General features: G+C 44.4%; 1 protein-coding gene across 1 annotated transcript; it reads right to left on the reverse strand.

Annotated features, from left to right (window-relative positions):
* Positions 1–76: 76 nt before the first annotated feature.
* On the reverse strand, positions 77–14,693 carry LOC134517579 (lysosomal acid lipase/cholesteryl ester hydrolase-like). Its single transcript, XM_063339221.1, has 10 exons — positions 14,580–14,693; positions 10,699–10,840; positions 8,736–8,850; positions 7,480–7,678; positions 6,771–6,880; positions 5,334–5,470; positions 4,619–4,759; positions 3,096–3,167; positions 1,307–1,375; positions 77–325 (listed from the first exon to the last, which is right to left on the reverse strand). The coding sequence occupies exons 2-10, from the start codon at positions 10,831–10,833 to the stop codon at positions 92–94; spliced, it is 1,212 nt and encodes a 403-aa protein (XP_063195291.1). The 5' UTR covers positions 10,834–10,840; positions 14,580–14,693; the 3' UTR covers positions 77–91.
* Between the last annotated feature and the right edge of the window lie 1,619 nt (positions 14,694–16,312).

The following is a 16,312-nucleotide window of genomic DNA, read 5'->3' on the forward strand; positions in this document are numbered from 1 at the left end:
GTGTGTTCACATCTTCCACAGATAGCACCCTTATTGCCAAATAGAAATTTTGGAGGTTTTTACTGAGCAAACAAACACTGTACATGTGGTTTCAAAAGTATTTTGCTATTAGTTCAATGATCTTCTGATACATTCTCTCAGTTGCATCAAGGCCCCAGATGAAATCAAGATGTCCCCAAGCAGGAACGTGCTCATGGTAAATGAGATTAGAAATCCGAGGAAGTAGCTTTGCCATGTCTTTTGGATCTGCAAATTTGTCAAGTCCACCGCTCCAAACAGCAATTGGTATGTTTATCTTCTCTATCTCGTACGCAGGAGGAGCAGACTGTAAGGAAGGGAGGAGACCTGAGTGAATGCTGTTGTATGAGAAGTTCTTTAGAGACAGGATTCTGTGCAAGCATCTCTCTCTCCCTTCTGCACGTTCTACAGTAAAACAGTAAGGATGAAGGCCACCCTCTTAGTGTTTATTGCCCTATCCCCATTCCCTGTCTACCATGAAAGGGAACGATCTGTCCTATTCCCGTGTCTTTCCTTAGTGCCTGGCTATGAGTTGTCCTGCAGTTTGACACCTACTCGTGCCCTTTGGAGGTGGGGATATGGAAAGCGCAGTGTCTGTGTTTATCAGGCAAGGACTGTCCAGCTTAGTCTTGTATATTTAGGGTGGGAAGATCTTTAAGTTTTGTTGGGACATGGAAGGCAACTGTTGGTCTTAGTTGTTATGCTTGGGTCTTAAGTGGCAAGGAAATACTTTGGCCATTTGCAATTTTCACTCTAGAAAATTTCTGAGACAGTGTGCATGAGTAGAAGTGACTATATCTCTGGAGCTTCTGTCTGTCTGTGTGCCCTGGTACAGCACAGGACACTGCAAGTCAAATGTGTTGGTGAAAAGTGAAATGATTGTCAGCTAATTGGAGAGGTCACCGTAGCTGCAAGATTCATTTCCTCCCTTAACTGACAGGCAGACCTTGAGGATTTTGGGGAAAGTGAGGAGCTTCTTACTCATCTAGTGCTAGGACTTGGGTTTGGCTTTTAGACTTTTGGGAATGGCAGGTAAATTGATGTGTCGTTGGACACGTCCCTGCATCAGTAGGGGAGGCCAAACAAACTTCTGTCAGCTGTGTGCAAGGAACTGTCTATGCCTTGCCCGTGAATAGACTTTTACAGTTGTGAGTGTTAGATTCAGGTGAAACGTTACCTCAGACCACCCTCTTTCTGTAGCACTCACAGGTGCTAAAATCTGAATTTTTCTGTTCTTAGTTTTACCAGAACCCAAGGGTGAGTTCTCAGGGAAATGGTATCGCCTTACCTGGTTGTATTTCTTCATGTTTTCCTTATAGCCGTAGTCATAAGCTTGAAATCGGTCTGCATGTTTTAGCTGTTAAAAGAACAGATAAAAAGTACGTGTTGAGAGACCAAGAAGCAGAGTGCAGGAGGTGTTTTCCTGCCTGTGATTGAAGCCAAGGCTCAGGCAGTGGACTCTGAGTTACTCCCAGCTCTTCCTCTGGTTGCAGGTTGCAGGTGCTGAGGGTGGATCACTGGGTGAGTGGCTTCATCACCTTTCCTCTTGTTAACTTTCTCTCCTGATCCTCAGCCGCCACCCTTGTTATGTTTTGTTAATTAAAATTTTGCCTGACTATCTTGACAAAAGTTGGGGTCCCTGTTTGTGATGCAGAGTTGGGTTCAGTTGTCACGTGGAAAGAGGACCTGAATGTCTAGAATGTGCCAGGGCTATTACTAGTCTAGTGTAACATGAACATCTTCTTTCATGTGTCAGTTTTGTCTGATCTTCTCACAATATTGGCGACATTTCCAGAGGCTCTGCTCTTACAAGAGTTTGGCTAGACATGAATTGTGCTCTGACAGCAGTTTTGAGGTGGGACATTAGACACAAGACACTAACCTTCTTGAGTCTGTGTTGTCTGAAGGACATGCAGGACTGCAGAACTGATGAGCGAAGAGTTAAGTACACATCTGTTTGTGTTTTTGTCATTTTATTTTTATTTTATCTTTTGCACAAACCTGACAAGTAAATTGATTTGTGAGTGATTGCATGTAATACAGGGTGAGAGAAAGTTACTGTCTGTCAGCTTAGAAAACCTTGACTTCAAGGCTTTAAGTGGCTGGGGCTGTGCTAGAAATCTACTTGCCGTATTGCCTTGGCTATTTTCTTCTGTCCTGCTCGATCTGTGTTTGTTTTGTAACCACTTCACTTTGTTGGAGGCTGGAAAAATAAGCTGTAAAGCCACTGGCTGTCAATGGTTTGTCCCCTTTCCTGGCTCTGGTAGGTGTATCCTGTGGGACTGACGGCTGGGAATTTTTGTCAGGGGTGTCCTCAGGAGCACACCTATATTCTAGACCATATTAGGTGTTTGCATAAATGGGTTGCGTGCCTATATGATGCATGCAGGTAAATTCTGGCTCAGCAGGTGTACCTGGACACATGCAGTGATATATTTCCTGGCTGGAGCAGGTTGGCAGAACAAGCTCAGATCTGCCACTGCATAAATAGAAACCCACCTTTAGAGAACTGGAATCCAGGATCTGGACAGTAGCAAGAGTGACTAAAAGGGTTTTGGAAAAAAATGGCCGTTGGGAACATCCCGGTAGAGCAGTGTTCCTTAATATGTACTGAGTAGCATAAGGCAGTCCCCCACTTTGCCTTTTGTGCCAGCAGAAGCGTTTGTGCGGTTAACTGGGTCTGGGAGGTGATGCAGGCTGCAATTAACCCTCTGGGAGAAAAGCTTTAGCCTGGATCAATTCTTTGTCTGGACCATCCCCTGGCCACTCAAGTTCGCTTCTGCAGCTCTCAAGGCGAGTGTCTTCATAAATAAAGATGAAGGCTGGAACGCCATTAGAGCCCAACGTGCAGAGAGGCCTGATGCGCCCTGGGGAAGTCTCAGTGCCTGATACCAAAGGGGCAATTCAGGTAATGGTCTGGTGAGCCACGGGGAACAGAGATCCCTCTGTGGCGGGCGCTCACGGCAGCACGCGAGAAGATGTGATGGGCAGTTTCCCAGATCTACCACCTCTGGACTTCCCTGGAGACTGTCGGTTGCATGAAAAGCAGCTGTTTATACATCAGTACACAGTTATACCTGTTGCCAATGAATAATGTTCTGTGCAGATGTTCCAGCAGGGGAATGTCCTACGTATGTATCTATTCGACTCTGTAGAGAAAACAGAAGCGTTACAAAGGCAATGATCCAGCGCTGTGTGAGAATAAAGCTGTGAAGGACCTGAGCAACATACTGCTGCTGTGTTAAAACCCCATTTTAATAGGATATTCTTCAAATATCAAAAAGAAAACTGAGATGCAAACTTAGGAATAGCTGGTTAATAGTATGCATCTGCACACTTTCTCCATAAAAGCGACTCTGTACAATGAAGATAGTACTACTGTGGGAACCTATGGTTCAGCAACTGTAGGGAAAAAATCTTCCAGTCCTTTCAAAGCAGATTCCTCACCTCACAACAAACCCCCATGAACGTATAAGTCTTTTGAAGATTTTTCTCTTCACTTTACTCCTAGTGCTAAAGAAGTCAGCTTACAAAATAGACTCCTTTTTCCTCTGTTTGTATTTTTATAGTTCAGTTAAGGCGATGTTCTAATTCCGTCTCCCTGGATTCCTCCTCAGACTTGTTATCTTGCCCTGACAACCACATTAGTGACTTAACCCAAGTCAGGAAGGATCCTTAATGGTTTTGCTCTGCAATTCAAAAGGGCTGCAATGCCTTTAATTGCTTTTGCAATGAACCTTTGATTCTCACTGCTTTCCCGTATGTGCTTTTACAAGTAGTTATGGATGGAGAAAAATGGGCCCCAGTCTTTACAGATATTGCAGTAATAAACATTACACAGGCCAGCTTCTGCATACTTTGGCCACTCTAAACGGGATTTAAGACACACTACAGCATGTATATGTTGACAAGCATAGGGACAACTCTCCTGTCCCCTCTGACTGATGCACTGGGCACTGTGAATCCCACTGTAGGTGTGTCGCGCTCCTCAGGCACAGCGCAGGGACTTCCTGTAGATCTACGTGTTGTGGATGAGCTGTTGGGCCCAGTTCTAGGGACAACAATCATGGGAAAATGCCCCTTACATTAGTTCTGTGGGACCAACTTCTGGTGCAAGTAGTCTGAAAATTGGGAAGAGAAAAGGAGCTTTTTCCTGTCTTTTAATTATTCCAGTGTTCAGAGAACTCTGGTGTCCACATGTTAAGGAAGGAGACTGGGAACTGCGCTACCAAGAAGAAGTCTCCATCATCCATTGTCTCTTTTTAAAGAGCATCTGTGTATGACCAAAATCAGTAGGTTTAGCCCCCAAAGAGGGCACATTTATTGACATGTGTAATAGAGATCCAGGATGAATTTGGTCCTTTCTTTCTGGGATCGGAATGTGCCTGATTGTTGGTCCCATTCATCATTAGCTCTAGTCCTGTTTGGCACTGCTCACACCACACAATGTCCTGGCATTCCCTCAGTTTGCTGAGAACTATGTTGTGATTTATTTACATTTACACATGTGACAGCTACTAGATAAGGACAGAGTGCACAAACATAACCTCCAAAAATCACTTCAGTTTTCCTTTGAGTAGGTGTTCTTGCACATACTTACCGTGTTCAGATTTTTTATGTCGCCTCCAGCTATGTAACAGAGTACATGGCCACAAAACTTATCCAGGCTTGTACATAACTGTGTCACAGGTCCTTTCAGAAACCCGATCTGGTGCGCGACTCCTTTGCAGCCAAGTACTAACTGAGGGAAGGGAAAAGCACAACATTCTTCTGTTTCTGTTACAGGAGCATTTTATGCAGGAAACTGTTGCTAATAGCCTAGCCTCCTAACTCGGTAGTCAAAGATTGCTGAAACAGCTTGCCCTCCCAGTACCCCTCTAAAACACCTCTTTCCCATAGTGCATCACGCATCCTTCATATTACTGGTGCCGATCCTGGAGGAAGCCATCTTTCCATTTCTATTGTAGGGACCTCAGTGCTCACTCATTTCTGAATTTCCAGAGATTGTCATGGCTGTTACTGCAACTCTGCTTTAGTTCCTCCTGCATGAGGCCAGCAAAATATTAGTTAACAGCGAGAGTCCTATGACAAGACAGAGTTTTACAAGTCTCCTACTTCACTGCGACCTGCTGCTTCAAGCCCCGTATCTCCGGTATTTTCACCGCAGAGTTTGGGAACAGAGTTTTCAAGAGTACTCAATTCATCCCAAGCTCAGTATCAGCATGTCACCTCTTTAGGAACGCTTCATCTCAGGCTGAGTGAACCCTGTGAAGGTAAGTCAGGCATTAGGCCTCTTAGAAGGACAAATGACATACCCTGAGCAGTGGTTCAGGAACATTTGTTATCTTAATCAGAGGGCTTGTAGCAGATGAACACGTGGTTACTGGGCCCAGAGCACAGAACATTTTCACCCTTTGAGCCAACTCAGGGTAAGTAGAAAACGCTATGAAGCCTGCAAACACAGAAGGGACAGCCTGAGTTAGTGAAGACGTCTTCCACAGACAAAATAAATAAGTAAGCAGTAGGTAGCAAACAAGAAGTGAGAGTAGATTTGCAGCCCATTGTCTGTTGTCCGTGTTTGTCTGTGCTGCATGTTTTACCTAACGGAATTGTTGAAGCTACGTCCTGAAATGAATTTTTATTTGGGAGGCAAAGTTCATTCTGAGGTTTAGAGCATGTCTGGACATTGCTCTTATCTGAACGGTTTTTGTAGGCGACATGTCAATGAAGTTTTTGTGATAAAACCAATTCCCTCTAAAGTTCACCAAACTCATAAAAAAAATTAGTTTTTCAGATTATAGTCTCTATAGGTTTGTTTGTGTTTCCATGAAACTGTAGACTAATTAGCTGAATACTGGGAGCTTTGAGTGTTTTCAACTGATGTTTGCATCAAAGGCAGCTGAAGAAAGCCTGGATGGTTAGTTTGTTTTGCCATGAGGGTCTTTAAATATTCTTACGAGAGGAAAAGAAAGAAAAGATCTGGCGCTCTGACAATGTATGATTTCCCCACATTTTCTCCTCCTTTTTTCTGAGTAGTTTAATGAACTGTCAGTTGCTCGTTTCTACTCAAAGTCCATTCATGGATCTTACACATAAAATATAAACTTCAGAAACTTTCAGCTGATGCTAGAAAAAAGTTAGTTTAATTCAAAGGCTGTGAAGTGAGTTAACACTAAAGGCTAAGCTATTAATGTTTTTTCTTTCATATTTTTCAGTCTCTGGCAATCTGTTTATAAACAGTAATGTGGCCAGTTATAACCACTCATGAACTATGCTTTAAATTTTGATTGCCATTAGGTCACATGACAGTATTTTCCCTTGTCTTCTGTTATTTGAAATTATGTATTATATACGCTTTTTATCGTTTCAGTTTTTCCTTCCAGTTCATAAGGAAAATTATTGTATGTCTTAATAGAAAAGATGAACTTAATGAAAATTCCTGTTGCTGAGAATTTAGGAAAAATGCCCAGTACCACTACCTGAAATACCCAGTAAAAAATCACTTTTATGTCTCCAATTATTTAAAAAGTTGAGCTATATTTGGACCTGTTATTATATTCCGTTGTTTATTAATGATAGCCAAAGCTGGTTTTAGAAAATTTTGGGGTATTTTTGCAAATCTGAACTCAGGAGGCACTTCTATGTTTGCTAGCTCTCCACAAACAAGAAAAACAACTGATTCAATGGGGAGACCCACCCACTGATTGGATAGGAACAAGAATGGTTGTGAAGCGTGGTCGTCCTTACGTTACCTGTTGTTGAGCCTTCCGAGTGACCAATATAGTATACATCCTTCTGTCCAGTTTTATTCATGATGAAGTACAGCTCTGCTGGAATATCGTATTTACCCATTTCATCGAAGCTACAGGGGAGAAACACAAAAAGCTAGCAGGCAGTTTGGCTGTCACAGTGTGAGTCACTGACTGTCAGTTTTGCTCATTGCGCCAAGCAGGACCCATTGAAAGGTGGGGTCGCACGCTTTGCATTCTTGCTTGAGTTGGGGAAGGGGGTAGAGGGACGCAGCTGTGCTGCCAGGCTGCCCCATGCCTTGGGCTCTCTGCAGAGGAGAGGCCAGTATCACCTGTCAGCTGCAGCCCTTGGGGAACTGAATTTAATCAGTGCTTTTACTAGCATGGGTTACAAACCACACTTATCTCTTAGCTGAATTCAGCTGTGAGAGATCAGACATTTCTAGGTAAGGCTGCTCAGCCTGTTCCAACTGAGGTTCTTGTTCTGTCTCATAGTGTTGTCTCCTTTTTCCTCAGCATTCCCATTGTCTGAAATCCCAGCCAGTACTCCCAACTGTAAGTAGTAGCGTGTATTCTTCTTTGTCTTGTTCTTTACTCTCCTTGGTTGGTGTAGACCCTGTTCTGATGCTGGTTTAGGTAAAAAACCATCAGGCTGAAGCTATCTAGTGCCCTTGGAGTTTCTGTCTTGAGTAATTCTTCCTCTACAGAGTACCTGAACTGCCAGAACTCTTTCTGGCTGGGATTAAGCGTCTTGTGTTTTAAAGACCAAGTGTTCCCTCGGCTGTTTCCCATCCAGACGTCATAGCCAGCATCTGCGAGGAGGAATCCCAAGCTGTTGTTGGGCAGGTTAGAGATCCAGTGGGTAGCGTCTCCTAGAAAAGCATGCTGTAGGAAGACTACAGGCTTTTGCCCTGGAAAAAGATGAAAGCATTCTTATATTGGAGCAGTGGTTACTGTATATTTAAGATAGGGGTGCAGACTTCAGCTTGTGAGAGGTTTTAAATCTTTCCTTCTTCAAGAAGCTCCCTGGACAACTATGCATAGATATTGGTCTGAGAAACCTGAAGGATTTGTTTCATGAAAGGAGGAACCATTTCATGACATTTCATAGCAGGACTGGCAAATAAAGAATTTACTGAGGAGGCCTGTCCCCACCTGTTTTTGCACTGGAAAGCCAACATATAGGTCCTTATATTGAAAGCGTCTACCCACAACTGAAAACTACTGAATGCAAAATAACGTATGGAAGACGAATAATTAATCCAAAGAAGCGTATCTGCCATTAGGTCTACTCAGTAACCAACTGAGTAGGGCTGAGAGGCCCCTGATCTAACTTTGGTTAACCTTACTTTGAGAAAGAGGCTGATCTAGATTATCTCCAAAGGAGGAGATCCAAATAGGAGGAGACATCCAAAATACCTTATTCTGTAATTCTAACAAGGAGTAACAAACAAAGTAGTAGTATCCTGGGTATCTCAAATTACAGGTAGAAATTTTTATTCCCTTCAGAAAATGTGAAGAATCAAATGAAATGCATTTGCGTTTCATTGATGACCTGATTCTCATCATCTTTCTTAAGAATATCTCTGTGCTTCAGGAGGCTGGGAATGAATATTCATATGCCCAGCCTGAGAGGCTTTGTTGTCGGGCTTCTGTTTTAAATATATCTTACTTAGGGTGTTAATGCAAAACCTCCCCAAATCCAGTCTATCAAACCCTCCCCCAGCCCACATGAAGGGACAAAACCTGGGATATGACAAAATTATTAGAAAAGTCTGAAATAAGGACAGACACACTGATTGTGTGGACTCCTGATGGATTCAAAATTCAGGCCACATTCCTGACTAGGTGCTCTTGCTGAGATGGAAAGGTGTGGAACATGCCATTGCATGTGCAAAGGGGAAACGTGGGGGACCCATGTAAGAGCTGACTCACAGAACTTCCTTATGCCTTATAACTGTGTCACACCTGTATTTTGGCTGTTCCTCCCAGCAGGAATTCTGAAAACAGCAAGAATGTATCCATCCTGTGTGGTAACTTCATATTCCTCGCTGGGGTACCCATGATATCTGATAATTTCTGTCTGTGGGAAGCGAAAGGAGAGTTTGTTAACATGCAAGTTGTCCTGTTTTGAAGGGTAACCAAGCTGAGCAGTGTGGATGTGGGCTGTTTTGTGGTGGTAGTGCAAGGCCTCTGGCCACAGTGACTATGGCTCAGTAAAAATATTATGGGTCTTGTAAAAAGATGCATCAAAAGTCTTCTTCAGACCTGCTTAGGTGATAGTTGTCTGGCATTTGACCCTGTAGTATGGGACAAAGCAGAACTGTACTGAGTGACTAAGCTCTTGGGAGATAGTTTCTCATGTTTTGCAAGGCTGATACAGATCGAACTTTCTAGAGAGTAAACACGCAGCCATATCTGTATACAACAGTGCCAAAAGATGTGGGTTTGGGGCCATAATGAATCCTTTCTTGCCAAAGTGTGATTAGGCAAGCCATGCAGGCAAACAAGGGTGGAGTTCTTGTTATGAAGGAACTCATGAGACCACCTACACCTAATTTTGCATGTACTGTGAGGAAATCTTTGGTGATTCAGAGCAAGGGGTCTCAGATTGCTTTGTGTTGTGAGAATCTGCTGTTTGAAGAAGGGGTTCATCCTCCCTTGCCACTGTACTGAGCAAACAGCTAAAAATATCAGACACTGTCTAGACAAACATAGCCACCTTCCAGCCCCCCCTTCCCTCCCATCTACTCCATTTGCCTTCACAATCTCCAGCTGGCCTGTCCAACATCCCCTCCTTGTCTGCTTCTCTGCACTAATGATGTCCCCATTTGTTTAAGTGTTTGGGGAACTCCTTCCGAGCCAGCACACCATACATTCATGGGGATGGCTGCAGAGCAGTCAACCGGCAGCACAACTGCAGCTCAGGGAGCCGTGTCTGAGCTGGACTGATACTGACTAGAGAGGGTATTGGTATGAGTGGAGTTGTGGCAGGTTGGAGCTCAGTCTAAATTCTGAATAAATATTCATGCTGGCAGCATGCCACGGGGTGTCTGATGCTGCTGTTTTGCTAGCAGCACGGCTACATGCTGCAATGCGGACAAGTCCCTACGACACGAGTCTCTGGCCCCATGTCAGATCCAGGCTCTGCAGAAGATGAAAACGCATTAAACCAATTGAGCCACAGTGTTTTGAGAAGAGGAGGACTTTGCATCCCTTGAGATTAGAAACCAGCCTTTGCCTCTGCTGCAAAGGAATTCTTCTCTCTGGCAGCTCAGAATTCTTGGGTAGCAGCATCAAGGTTTGTTCTAGCCCATGCACAGAAGCATCAACCATGCTGGAGGGATATCTTGTCCTCTTGCTAGGATCACACTCTCCCCTTCTTTGTGAGGTAGTCCAAAATACTAAGGTGTGTTGGAAAAAGTGACTGCAAGCAAGTGTCATGAGGCATGGCCAAGCCTCATGTTCATCATACATCTGTTGGGTTTCACCCTAAATGCAGGCAGCGACTGTCTGTTGTTCAGTTTGGTATGGACTGGAGCATGTAGCACATGCTCTGGCCACAGTCCAGGACTGAGTCCTGTTGCTGGGGTCAAAATTCTCTAGCCTGGATCTCCAGGGCCCCTCAGGATGTTCTGTGGAGTTGCCTGGCCTTTGAGACAAAAGTAGCAGCTGGCACTCTCTGTTACAGTGCTATGTGCCTGTCCTCATGCAACGTGCAAGTCACATCTATCCCTGGCACGTTCAGAGCCGGCCCTCATTGCAGTGGTGACTCTCATGCAGTGGCTTTGGAAAAGGCAGGTTGGGAAAATGGGAAATGTGGCAGGGGCCCTTCTTAGCCTCCTAACAGGGACTGTTAGTGGTGGAGCAGTGGTAGTGGTACTTCGAGAGTCAATTTAGAAAGAAAGTGGTAGAAAATGACCCAACTTACAACATTCATAAAGCATTCGGGGTTGCGAGTCTTCCTGTTGTCTGAATTCAGAGCGGGGGGTGTTGTGAAGGGTGTTGTGAATCCCACTGAGAAGGCAATTCCTTGGGCGCAGAGCAGCAGGAGGAGGCACCACATCTTGGGGCTGTGTGAAAGAGCACATGCAGGGGTGTTTGTGTTAGGAAGAGAGTGTCATGGAATTTCACAGGAAGACACAAGTGGGGATTCTGCTGAAGGTTGCCCAGGGTCTGTTCCCCAGCGGTCTGCCTGAATAAGTACCTGTGTGAGAAGGGACTGTCCACAGCTCATGCCGTGTAACAGGGAGGGTTACGGAACAGGTGAGGAAAACACTTGGGCATACCATGTGAGAGTATGCCTGAGCAGTCTGCAGATGGCAAGGGAGCTGTGGTTGGTAGACAGGGTCAGTTCTTGGCATGAGCGTAGCAGAAGGTTGACAAAGAAGCATTAGTTCCTGAGATGACCATCACCCAGCTTGTCTGCCTTTATCTGCTTCCATTTCTCTGCCAGCAAGAGAGATGAAAGGAGAAAAAAGCACCGTTTGTTTCCTGTCTCCTCAGGAATGAGGTGAGAGAGGTTTGTGATGGGCTCTCTTTCCACTTGCCCCCTCCTCCTTTAGGATCAAATGTCATTCTTGGTGCTGGTCAGTGGTGCGCTGGAGTGAGGGAGCAATCAATGAGGCTAGTGAAGGGTTCTGCAGGGACCAGGAGTGACTCAGAGGCTCTGGGAGGAGATGTAACAGGCTCAGGGGAACCTGCTTGCACCAGATCAGTGACAGCTTGTGCTTTCACCATAGGGTCATGTGCCCCAGACCAGGTTCAAGTTCTGTTTGAAATTAGTTCCTCTGAGAATATGAAACAAACAAGGTCACCACATGTGGCTTCCCAGAAGACCCGTGAGTCAGTTCCCAGGCAACCTTGCCTTTCATACCGAAACTGAGTCATGTAGGTCTCCATTTACCATCCCCTTGGGCTCCTTCCCCCAGCCCCTTGCTGCCCACTTCTTCCAAGAACCTGCTCTGTTATCATCAGATAGTTTAATATTTCTTACTGCTACTTCTGAGCTCAAAGCTTCTGTCTCTCAAACCCGATGGCTGCCACTGACCAAGAAACCATGGAATGATTTGAGCAGTGAACAATGGATCCTGAAACTGCCTTCATCTTGACAAGGGCCTGTCTCCTTTGTCTCTTAGAAGTGGCTGTCCATGTTGCGCATTTGTCTTGGTCATGGGGAGGTGAGACCTTGCCCTTTCCTGGGTTGACTGATGCTACCAGATTAGCTTTTCTGAATAGCAGAGTGCAGTCTATCTAGCACCGGTTTATTCCGGCTCCACTTACAGTAAATATGCTTCCAGGTTTTACTCTTTATTTTCCACAACCCATTCCATGAGTCTAGGAATATCACTCTCCGTGGCCTCCTTAGACCTTTTTTTCAACATGCAAATTTTGACTCAAAAAGACTCCCTGGAAAAGGGAAGAGCAGGTTCCGTGTCCCAGAAAGCTATTGGGTGTGGGACTATGACTTAAAAGTGTTTGGAGAGCAAGAGAAGTGCTGACGTGTTCTGTGCTCCTTGCCTATGAGAGAGCTGCAAGTAGGTAGGATAGGATTTTTCTTTCCAGTCTGAAGAACTGTACAAAAAGGATTCACCCATGAAGCTCAGGACTGTGCTTACACATTCTGGAAAAGCCCTTTAACACCTATGTGTTGCATGCTGTGCTTGCATGTGTGAGGAGAGAACGAGAGCTGTGAAGAGAAAAGTAGCAGTCATTCTGCATGTGGATAAAGACCATGAAGATCAGGCAGGCTACCTAAGCGTTCAACAATAGAATCCATGGGACAAAAAGGACACGTAATGCAGTGTAAGGCTCCAGCACATCATGGAGTCTTGTAAGACTGCCTCACCAGTAATGACTGGGGACATTACTGCTCCTGTAGGCTTGGTTTCCTCAGAAGAAGAGGACATGCCTCTATGACCACCATATGTTTATGTTAGTTCACCTTTATGTCCATCCTGTAATTAACTTCTAATGTCATGGGTAAATATCTGCCAAGTTCAGCGCTGAGATAGAAGCCTGTAAGGTCATGGGTTTGCAGGAGCTCCTGAAGACTGTTTGCTGGGGGAGGACTATTCAGCAGGGTTAGCGCCTTGCTGGGGGAAGGCAAGCTGAAGGCAGCTGTTGTATGTTCTGCAACCAGCCGAGCAGTCGGTAAGAGTGAACTAGCCAACTACTCAGTGTCCGTGTGGCTTCAAAGCAGCCACACCGTGCGTGCCTGGGCATCAGGGTTTGAGAGAGAATTTCGTAGGGGACCTGCGTGTATTATAGTTTGCATTAGGAAGTTAAGCAGACTCAGGAAACAAGTCTTTCTGAAACCAAGCATTGCTAGGTCCACTAGACAAAGAGAATCCAATTTTTAATGAAGAACAGAGGTTCTCATGCAGCCACTTGTTTCTGGAGTCTGCTTCTAGCATCAGACATCTGCAGTCATGTGACATGCTGCTCTATGAAGTTTATTTGGACTTGGAGATGGAGCTACAGATCAAGAGAAAATAAGGGAGTATTCCCTGGCAAGCAATGGGGAAGATGAGCAGGATTTGTGAGAGTGAGGGAAGGGTAACCAAGAGATTTTTGCACTCTCTAAATCTCCTTTTAGGAGAAGGAGTTTTGACTTTTTCTCATCTTCAATTTAACTTTTAAATTTGACCGAATGAATTTAAAGAAGTCAAACGTCCTGAGTCATCAGACAGTTAGAATGAAGCAGAGTTTGGAAACACTCAAAACTTTAAACTGGGCATCAAAACACACTCCATTCAATTCCCTTTGTATATCAAACACTTCTTAATTTTCCTTGTCAAAATAGGAAGCCTCACACCTACGTACTCAGTCAGCACAACACTCTTTTTGCTTTCTGCTGTTTTACTCTGTTCTAACGGGAGTCAGATATGCCTCCCTCTCCCTGCATGGGGTATCTCATTTGGGAAGAAAAAGTTCTGCTAATGTCTCAACTTGTTTTCAAATCACTCCCAAAACCAGTTGAGGCAACGTAGAGGCTAAATTATTCCTCTTGTTAGGGCAAACTTTTCTCAATGCACTCTATGATCACCTGGCTTAGCTGGCATGGCTCACAGACTTCCAGGTATTTGCATTTTAAATCAGGTACAGCAGGCTAAATAATATTGGCTTGGTAGGCCACGGCTCCCTTAAACTTCGGGATTAAATACTTGACAGAAGCAGTGAACAGCTGCTTTTATCTAGTGAGGTGAAGTTATAAGAAAACACTCAGCATGCTAAACTGTCATAGAAGAACATACTTAGAAGGAAAAAATGAGAGAGAGAGAAAAGCCCTTCGAAGTTTTCTAGGCACTTTTAAGATTTGGTGAAACTAAGATACATGCCCTTCAGAAATTCACCCATCTATCCTTGTACTTTAAGCAGTACAAAATTTATTTCATATGAGCTGTAAGGCACACGCACCAACCACAGAAGCAGCCGTGACTCAGTGCATGTGAGAATCTTCTGCCTTACTCACTAATGAAACATACAGGTGCGTAAAAGTGCAAGAGCGGGCGGTCCAATTCACATACACTGTTGCAATACCAGGACTTCCATTCCTGTGTTCTCAGACCGAAGAAAACAAGTACAGGAAAATGAAATAGTTGCTCTTTTTCTTCCTTTTGTGCAGGTCAAACTTCTTTATCTTCTAACTTTAACAAACATGCACTTATGTGCATAGCAAAAAGTTTATAGATCAGAGAGGCAAAAAGCTGTCTATTGTTACAAGCAACGACACAAAACCAAGACCAAACACCTTTATGGAGGCAGGCAACAGAGAAAAAGCCCATGAACACACATATACAAGCAACTTACCTCTGCTCTGACTGCCTTGCTCGCGTCTTCTGCCGCAGTTCCTGGTCCGTCTCCACTAGCAGACTGATTCACTGGCAGAAACCTGCGCCGATAAAAGGAAGTCAAAACACAATGAGCACTTCAGAGTAGCAGCCGTGAGTGTCATGAGTTGGCAGCATGTATTGTAGAGCGTGTTTAAGTGCTGATTTGGCAGCGCTTCAGAGGTGGGGAAATCTTCGTGATGAAAAAGATCTTCTGGTCAAATTCACAAACCCAAAATGCACCACGGAGCAGGAGAGTTTAAGAAGTACGTACAAATCAGTGGTTAGGATGTTTAGTTGGGACCTGGGTGTTCCAGTTCCCTGAGGCTGTGGCAAACCTTGACCTATTGCCCAACTGAGGGGCTGCTCCTCATGTAATCTTTTAGGATGAAGGTGAGGCAGCGTCCAGCTCCTCTCAATATACTCTCTGAAGAACACTGCCTCTGCTATTGCTTTTCATTTGGTTTATGTTATCTTTTAAGTTTATAATTACACACATACTCTTAAGTCTGTTTTTCAGTGAGCAGCATAACTCATGAAACCCATCTTATTCTACATTAGTTGCTCAGAGTTGACATGGCTTCTGTAGGGACCCCCTGGTGCCAAAGAAGGTTTGAATCCATCATATAACCTTTCTCCCAGTGAAGGAACAAACAAAGGTTGTTGTTTCTCCCAAGCCATTTTCATCAACTCTGACAACATAGTATCTTTGCAGATCTTTCCCTAACTGCTGAATTAGTTGTAGTCAGCCTGGAGGCTCAGTCCTCTCTGAAATTGACTTGGTAACCATGGGCAGAAGGACACGTTCTGTGCCCTTAGGCAGCTGGGCTACAAAGAAAGTAGAATCCTCCTACGTGAGGACCAGCCTTTTCATCCAATTAACTCATAATTGTCTTCAGAAGAACTTGTTTTTCATCGTGGACTGATGGGCATTTAGAAGAACACCAGATGAAAGGGATGTGTTCTTGAGAACACCATTGCAAATAATATGATGCCTTTGGGTGGAGGGAGAAGGAAAGGTGTGAAATAAGAAGAGGATATCAGCGAAGCCACAGTAACAGTTCTGCTTTACATACAAAGTAGAGAACATTTTTTGGGATGGTGAAAAAGGTGATTTGATAATTTCTTGGTGAAAAGCGCTATAACTCGGCTGCTCTGATGTCTCTAAGTGACAGTAACTTTCATCAAGCCATATATTAATTACTGAGAAGGGCTTCTGCAACATACCTAGTCCCTCCTCATGTCCCAAAGTGGGATCAACAGTCCCCATGATTTTTACAATGCAGCTTTCCCAACCTGTTTTTATTGATTTTCTAGAAAATTCAATACCCTGCCTCGGAAATTTTCCCTGGTTGCAAGATGGCTGCACAGCTGCATTCTCTTTCCGAAGTGAATTTAGGGGATACTCTGGCTTCTCTCAGGTAGATTGCTGTTGCATTTCTCATCATAAGTATTGAAAACTCATAAAGTAGGTCTCAAGATCTCATGCGTTTCCCCTGCAAGCAGTGAGTTAGTTGAAGGGCTGACTCTCTGGAGGGTATTTGTCCCCAGGAATTTGCATTGGGTGTCAGGAATGTCCTTGTCTACAGGGGAGCAGTTTTGTTTGGATCAAGCTCCATTTACATTTGTGGAGCACAAGGAAACAGGATAGGCTTCAGCAACGGGCTCAGGAGATGAAACAGGCTTGTTGTTTGTCTTGGAAGAGAAAGGAAC

This window comes from Chroicocephalus ridibundus, chromosome 6, assembly GCF_963924245.1.
Source record: "Chroicocephalus ridibundus chromosome 6, bChrRid1.1, whole genome shotgun sequence".
NCBI classification, from domain to species: Eukaryota; Metazoa; Chordata; class Aves; order Charadriiformes; family Laridae; genus Chroicocephalus; species Chroicocephalus ridibundus.